Source organism: Mizuhopecten yessoensis, unplaced genomic scaffold (assembly GCF_002113885.1).
Source record: "Mizuhopecten yessoensis strain PY_sf001 unplaced genomic scaffold, ASM211388v2 scaffold4947, whole genome shotgun sequence".
NCBI lineage: Eukaryota > Metazoa > Mollusca > Bivalvia > Pectinida > Pectinidae > Mizuhopecten > Mizuhopecten yessoensis.
Window position 1 is genome coordinate 1,104,312 of NW_018405801.1, and position 9,134 is coordinate 1,113,445.

Sequence of the window (9,134 nt, forward strand, 5' to 3'; positions counted from 1 at the left end):
ATTCAAGATTACCGATAGAAAGGTGTAATAAAATTTTGATAATTTACCTTTGATCTAATATGGGATCTGTCTGCATGCTTGCAAATCAAACGTTTATTAATACGCGACACCTTAACAAGTATATCAATTATTATATTATATTGTAGGATAAAATTTGTTCACATGCATTTTAGTATGAGTCTTCATTGATAGGTTGAACATTTCTAATTTTGCAATGGTGAGATCTGTGTGGACAAATTGGAACCAAATGGGAGATTTTGGATGAATACATAACTCATATTTCGAAAGATGTAAAGTTGGTTTATGCAAAAGTGGATTTCTGTTGGATTAAACTTTGTTTTATTCAAATTTTGTTTGACAATACATCGAACTACATGTTTTATAAAACAGAAAAGGAAACAAAAAAAAGTATCGTGACACTTATGTAAATCTGGATATCTGTTGACATCAGCTCAAAACCAAACGGTACATAAAAACAACAAAATATAAACTGTCCAAGAAAGCACTGGGATCACGTGTTTGGTTTTAAACCAATCCAGGAAGGTATGACATAATCATTTCTGTTAAATCTACGATGGTCCTTAGGAATCCAATCGTAGTATATTACTGTTCCGTTGTTAAGAAACCCCGACCACCAACCAAACGTCCCGACAGAGGTAATCACGTGATCTGTCATAGTCAAAATTGCCATATCTTCATATCTGTCATTGAATCCGGAAAATACCGCTTTTCCATTACCATTCATTATATGATCTTTACACCACTTTCGGTCTTCTTCAATCGGTGACGTTGCAACGATGAAAAGAACATTTTGATATTTATTAAGAAAATACTGTTTTGCTCTATCGAAGTATTCTTTCTTAGGGACAACAAGGTGTTCTCTAACGAAATCCCCCCGACGAACATGTATTCCTACAGTTGTAACAGTTTTATTCGGAAACATACTTAGAGCAAGTCCTTGTAAAGTCTTTCTAACTTTAGTTCGTATCGATTGCTTGAATACAAATTGTTGCTTGATATCAGCAAAAGAACGTTTAAAATATTTCCAAGACTGTAAAAATCCTTTTATACGGTACACAGTATGTTTTATGGAGAAATTAAACTTTTCATGTATTCTTGGGAATTTTTCCTGTATAAATTGTGCATCGTCTGAACAATTACAAGTGCTTAAGTATTGCACAGGTATATTCTCAAATCCTTCATATAATTCATTCCTTCGAGACACTACAACTGTGAAGTTATGATCGAACGCGATGCCATACGTTGATGCATATATAAACATTATATTCCCGAGCCGTCCTTCAAAGTTTGGACATAGATAACGTTTTTTATCCACAGAAATAGCACTTCCAAATGTTACACACTTATCTGAATAGTTTGTACAAGTTAACGTCGTCCCTGTTCCTCTGTTTGAGATATTACTTTCTCTGTGTAGATAAGGAATCTTTAAGGCCAGGTATTGTGGTTCTGTGACCATAACTACTTTGAAGCTGTATATGATGAAGCTGGATGTAAACAAAAGTGTCACCAATATGACACATCGTAGGTTTGGCAGTGTTAAGTCTGAAACAAAAGAAAAGCATTACAAATTAAATCATATTACAGGATATTTTCTTAATCTACTTATATTTTGGGTTATTTGACGCTTGGAGTAAATGAGCCAAAATTAAACAGAGCAAAATCATGGTTTACTATCTACGCTAGACCTGCCTTTTCTACTACCACCACTACTACTACCAATATTACTTAATCGAAGAATATAAACTCCAGACATGTAATGTAATCTTATGTTTCTTGAATAAAATCTACATAATCTATGTTAAAAAACATTACCTAATTAAGGGATATCTTTATACGCATGTAGTTTGATTTTCGCCTGGGTGAAAGAGCCAAAAGTAAACACTATAAAATATCACGATGACGAAAACTTATCATTGCAACATCCAGATTTTATTTTACCTCTGTGAGCTACATTATCACCACCTTAGCACAACGTACAACCTATAAAACACACTTAAAAAGACATATATGTTCCTGTTCAGCCAGGTGAAACGACATACTGAAAGGCTGTGTCACTTGGAGTCTAAAAACAGCTAATAATCGTAGGTTCATAACAAAATTTATGTAATGGGTGGAATTACACTGACTGATACTGTTGAAACCGAAAACCTCATTCTTCAAAAAAAGGTGTATAAGGCTCACTCACTGATTTAGGCATAAAAAGACATTTACTTTGTTTTGTTTCCCCTTTTTATCTTATGTGTGCATTTGATATAACGTTTCTGTAATGTTGCACTATTTAACAAGAAAAAACATTATTTGACTCACATGAATCTAATTTCTAATCTGTAATCTTTAATCATATGCATCAACCCTTCACAGTGCAGTCTGGAGAAACCATGTACACGCCAGCCATAGAAAATACTAGCCATTTTCTACCGACTCCTGGAAAACTAGTGACGAGTTCTTTCCTAGAGGAAGAGAATTATGTTACACTGATAAAATAACATCCGGTTCCTGCCGACTCTGCAAGAGATCATTTCTCTATAACTCATTCGGTTGAGTGTAAGACTAGTAGACCAAAGCTCTTGACGTTTATTGGAAACCATCTTGACTTGACACTAATAGGGAAGCCAGCAACTCTAAAACATTATAAATCCTGCTCTTTAGTTACTTGATGTTCAGCTAGTTTGATCCAGGCTTTAGACGGTACAAAACTATTCGTCAATAAATTTTACGGATCTATTCATTTTGTATTTACAATTTATCAAACCGAGTTTTCAGGTTTTGTTATGTAAACATTTTTTTATCGCGAGCAGGTTGATACAATCAAGAGGCCATTGCAGGTGGACTCGACATTTAATGCACGTGCGAGGGATAGGAAAAGTATTCGAAGGGAAACCTTGAAAACATTATATGATAAACGGTTTTATCATCTATACACTACCGCCACCTTATGTATTTTTCCATTAATAGAAAGATATTTTTAAACAAAAATATCGTCATTGGCTTCTACATATGCACATTTACACTTAAAATGTTATAGTTATCTTCACAATATTATTTCATCATTTTGTAATGTTTCGTTTATGACGGATAATTTTCTTCCGCGGAACACTGTTGTTTGATACTTTTTCTGGTTTAAGACATTACCTGGCACGAGGGGGCATTCTTTTTTGAGAAAATACGTTCCCAAATAGGAAAATCGATTATCAGATGTTCCCCCGAACCTTCATAAATCAGATCTGGATAGAAGAAAACATGTTTTATTTAGCATAGCGGATAATTTCTATGGTTGGAAATACTTACCTCCCCAGTGAAAATATCCGATACTACATTTATGATATCAGATCTCGATAACTGACCTTTGCTCTCTCAATGTATGTGTCTACTTGCTTAATTAGTATTCAACTGTTAATTAAGATACAGCACCTTTACAAGTATATCAATTATGAGATACAATTTTCCAATTAGTTATTTCGCGTGATTTTAAGACTTACTCTTCGCCGTGTAGGTAGAAAATTGCAAAGGTGAGGAGCGTGCGGTAGAAATGGAAAAGCTTTTTGTGACTAAATGTGTGATTCGGATAAATACATACATTGTTACTCATATATCGAAATATTTAAGTTTTGTTTATGCAGAGCGGGTTTCTTTTGTCAGAACCTTAAATCTTGGCGACATCAAAAGGTACATACAAAAATGTAAAGAAAGCACTAGGAGTAGGTGTTTTGTTTTATACCTATCCAAGAAGGTAAGACATAATCATTCCTGTTCAATGTAGGATAGTCCTTAGTAATCAATTCAAAGCATATTACTGTTCCTTTGTTAAGAAACCCCGACCTATGGCAAGCCAAGTTGTCAATTATTCATGGAGCAATGTTGATCCAGTAAAATTATATAAGATATCTCATATATTATATAAGATATCTTATAAATTATATAAGATATCATATAACCAAATAAGATATCTTATAAACATATAAGATATCTTATAAAATATCTTATAAACATATAAGATATCTTATAAACATATAAGATATCTTATTTTAAGTTTATGAGATATCTTATATCTTTTATAAGATATCTTATATACTTTATAAGATATCTTGTAAAAGATATAAGATATCTTATAAAAGATATAAGATATCTCATAAACCTTTCTTTATAAGATATCTTATATCTTTTATGAGATATATTATATAATATATAAGATATCTTATATATTATATATCTCATATCTCTCATATCTCTCGCGAGACCGACAAAGAAGAAATGTTTGAAAATGACTGCTCCCGTTGTAAGATCACGAGTCCGATGAACGGGAGCTGTGTAAAACTAGCTTTGCGCCCGTACAGCTTCGTATTTTTCAACAGGAAGTATAACTAACACCAATATAAAATTTTAGTTGATATATTTAAATATTAATTATTATATTTACGCGTAAATTGTAAAAGATTAGTGTTAGGAAGCACACATTAATATATTCTAAAATGGCTGGGATAATCCAGAGTTATAAACTTTTCCGAAAGAAACTCGAGTGTTCCAAAGAGCAATTGAGAACTTAGAAAATGTCTGTGAAGTTGCTACATGTTTAATTATTCAAACGACAATTTAGTTTCGTCGGCCTAAAAGATAAAGGTTCAGATATAGTTCTTATTAGTGAGAATCACTGTCATTTATTAATCTGTTGTACGTCATTTTCAACCAGAATGAGACAAATGAAAGTAGTTTGCTGAGGATTTATTTAGTGACGGTGTTATGATGCCAAACTCGATAAGAGCGCAGAAATATTGTCATAATCAGTCGCCACATACTCAAATATAAAGTGAGATTCTAAAATTCATCTTGATTTATGTTATTTTTCGTACACAGCCTCGTTGAAGAATTCTAGTTTGGTTTGATTTGGGGAGGGGGAGGGGTTTGGTATTAATTAGGTCTTGTTTTATAGTTGATGTCAGAAAGCTGAGTTAGTTGATTCAACATTTACCATTCACATCACTTGTCTTCTTTGTTGTAAGCAAAATTTATTGATTTCTGCTGTGTTATAAATTCATGGTTTAAAGTTTGTGTTCATGTATTTTGTGAGTTAACAGGTAAAGGACATGTACAACTGTTCAGTGTTCTTCTAAACCAATCAAATTAGTTAACCTACCCTCATTGAGTCGCCCACCACAAGTAGCTTGTTTAGATTTTGTCCCATTTTTCAAAGACTGTCCTATATGTTAATTTAGACCTGGTGGTAAAGAATCTTGCAATCTACCAGATATAATCCAATCTAAAATACACAAAGAATATTTATAATGAAATACAATTTATTATACCCAGGACATTAACTGCTTATTTTTACCTTTGATCTAACTTGACCTCTCTAGGTTAATTTTAAGTCCAAGAAAACATTCATAATAAAATACATTTTTACAGGAATATACTATATATGTGTACAATTATCACTATAGCAAGGTTATTTTATTATATTAAATTAATCTCATCATCTTTATTTATGAAAAGTGACTGGCACTAGATCATAAACTTAGGGAACTTAGATATAATTTCAAAAATGAAGAATGTCTTGTATTTCAGTTCCTTTTCCAAATGAATTTTATCACACAGGGGAGCATATGGTACAAATAGGACTTTTCCCCCAAAGTTTGAAGCAGATTCCAAGAGAAATATTCAGTTTATTGATACATGTGCTTAACATTTGGTTCAAGACTCAAAAATTTGTGGATAAGTATTGTATAACTCTATTTAATAATAACATCTAGGATAGATATTTCAGCCCAAAAAACAATATATATTTTTGATACAGAACAAATTCTGTTTTTTTTTTTTAAATATATAGCACCGACACTCAATCAATATTGATATGAAATGTTTGAAATTTGAATATTTCTATAGTGCATAATTCCATAACCTTAAGTCTATAGGGACATGTCAAATACTATATGTAACCCACATCTAATTATAGGTAAGTAGTGGGATTATTAGTGGAAGCCAAAATCAACACATCCAACTAATACAGTACTTTAAAACAAGAGCCCCATTGGCCTAACAGGTCACCTGAGTTGTAATGCAAATGTTATTTGTTGTTGTGATATGTTAAAAATAAAAATTACATATATATGTATGTATAGCAGGGAATTTTGCCCCTCCCCAGGGAGGAATTGGTACCCAAGGGGTTGTGAAATTCACATTTTGATTAAGCACATCAGGATATTTCCATCCATGAGAAGGTTTTCAAAATATCTGGATCTGGAAGTAGACAATTATTGTTTGAGCTATTTTGGCCCCTTTTGGCTCCGCCCCTGAGGCCCTTAGCGTCCACATGATCACAACTCCAACCAAGTATGAATTTGTTACTACTGAAAGTGGATAAAACAGATCTTGAAAAGGCTTATTTCCATAAACTATAGCAAAATGTATCCCCTCCCAAAGGTATACACCATCTAAACATCAGGTATATACCTTCTATACATCATGTATACATCTTCTATAGGTCAGGTATACACCTTCCATGCATAAGGTATATATACCTTCTATACATCAGGTACATGTATACACCTCCTATAGGTCAGGGATATATACACCTTTCATGCATCAGGTATATATATATACCTTCTATACATCAGATTACACCTATACATCAAGTACATCTTGTATGCATGCACATATACATGAGGTATATGTAAGGTCCATATTCTCTGTAGGTAAGGTACCTCATCTTTATTATAGTTGTCCGATTGGTTCATATTTATTTCATGCACAGGAAATATAACATCATATTGTTTGCTTGTGGTGGTGTTTCCCAATTATGTTCCCTTATTGTGGCCTCTCTAGAACAAGAAGCACAGGCACATTATTAATAGCTCACCTGGAATAATATTTTTCATTAAAAGTTGTTGATTACCTCTTACCATACAGGAAATATCAGCTTGGGGATCTCAACAATTTCCATGTTATGACTGAAGGAGTAAGTCCTCAGGGGGGGGGTGGGCTCCATTAAGGACTATTTTGGTATCATGAGTGTTTTTCCTCTGCATGCCCAGCAGCATATGGATGGGATCTTTACTGAGTTCATGTAAAATTTGGGGACTATAAGCCCCTTGTGACAGGACAGGACCCTGGAGCCAATCATGTGGGCATGGATGTATTCAGATGGTTACTTGGTGGGGGATCTTAATTATCTTTACACCCAAACTTCCTCTATTGGCACCCAAATGCTCTGGCCCAGTGACTGCTTTGCCTCTGTTTTTTTCAGACCTGAGATATGCTACAATTACAAGTTTTTGAAGATGAAATGTCTTATTTTCCTCTTTACCGGAAAACATACCATGTATATACTTTGTATCATGTACATTGTATCTTCTGGAAAATGAGTCAATACACTATATATAATAGAGATGATAAATACAGGTACCTTATGCAACGAGGCTGTATTATAGAGGATACCCTTACTAAATAAATCATGACTCTTTATGAGGTAAATCCATAAACAAATTTCAGCAAGTAGATGATATACATATATATTTGAAAACTGTCTCGGGATATATTTCATATACATAACTAATTATAGAAACTGTATACAAATTATGTAAAGATAGTATTATGTGTACATAATATATATTTTATATATATATATAAAACAAGGCAAAGTATTACGTGTAAGGCAATCCATAGTCCCCCAAAGGTAATGATTTATGTCAGAATGTATTTACTGTTAGGAAAGTATCCTGATACATACTTGCACTCCTCCATCCCAAGATGTCCTTGTACACCAAATCTGGTTACTCCAGGTGAAAAAGTATAGAAGTACTGGGTGCAAACCTATAATCCTCCCGGGAACCAATGGGAGACTAAAAAGGTAATAGTGTATATAGAATATATGAAAGTGGTAAACTTTTTATATACTCTGTATACAACTTTGTACACCACTTGCACACCACTTTTTCTTTACTATGTACAGACATTTAACATTCTCTATATACTCTGTTTGTCACTTATTTATACTCTGAATACAACTCTCTGTATAATATTTATACCACTCTCTATGCTCTGTATACCATTCATAATATACCATGTAGGCCATTTTTTGTATACCCTGTATATCGCTCTTTATATACTATGTTACAAGACCAATCCTTATATACCCTGTATATCACTGTTTATAAGCTGTATACCACTCCTTATATACTGTGTATACAACTCCTTATATTCTGTGTGAACCGCTCTATATGCTGTGTTTACTGCTTCTTACATACCCTGTATACCACTCTATGTATACCATGCATATCACTCTTTATATACTCTGTATACCACCCTGTGTACTCTGTAAACCCCTTTTTATGTACCCTGTATACCACTCTCTATATACCATTCTTTATGTACTCTGTAAAACACTTCTTATATACCCTGTTTACTAGTTTGTATATTCTGTATACAAATCATTTTATAACCTTCTCAATATTTCTTTATAAAGATATCTTTGTTGTGTTTTATAATAAACAAGAGGCACTGAGTTAGGACAAGTCTCTTATAACAAAAGTGTATCCAAATTTTGATGCTCAGCAATATATAGATATACTACTACAGCCAGGTATAACCCATGTAGTTACTACTACAGACAGGTATTACACATGTAGTTACTACTACAGACAGGTATTACACATGTATATATTATCACAGATAGGTATTACACATGTATATATTATCACAGATAGGCATTACACATGTAATTTCTACTACAGCCAGGTATTACACATGTAATTACTACTACAGACAGGTATTACACATGTATATATTATCACAGATAGGTATTACACATGTAATTACTACTACAGACAGGTACTACACATGTAATTACTACTACAGACAGGTACTACACATGTAATTACTACTACAGCCAGGTATTACACATGTAGTTACTACTACAGACAGGTATTACACATGTATATATTATCACAGATAGGTATTACACATGTATATATTATCACAGATAGGCATTACACATGTATTTACTACTTCAGCCAGGTATAACACATGTAGTTACTACTACAGCCAGGTATTACACATGTAATTACTACAACAGACAGGTATTACACATGTATATATTATCACAGATAGGTATTACACATGTA

General features: G+C 33.0%; 1 protein-coding gene across 6 annotated transcripts in view; it reads right to left on the minus strand.

Moving 5' to 3' along the window:
* Window positions 1–204: 204 nt before the first annotated feature.
* LOC110450057 (galactoside 2-alpha-L-fucosyltransferase 2-like) overlaps window positions 205–9,134 on the minus strand; it is an 18,658-nt gene continuing 9,728 nt past the window's right edge. For 2 of the 6 annotated variants that reach the window (XM_021497291.1, XM_021497292.1), the window contains 2 exons: window positions 2,329–2,471; window positions 206–1,563 (listed from right to left, as the gene is read on the minus strand). In XM_021497291.1, coding sequence (XP_021352966.1) covers window positions 512–1,477 — 966 coding nt within the window. In that variant the 5' untranslated portion in view covers window positions 1,478–1,563; window positions 2,329–2,471 and the 3' untranslated portion in view covers window positions 206–511. Of the gene's footprint in view, window positions 1,564–2,328; window positions 2,472–9,134 lie in introns of all 6 variants that reach the window. The other 4 variants (XM_021497290.1, XM_021497289.1, XM_021497288.1 and 1 more) reach the window with 2 other exon arrangements.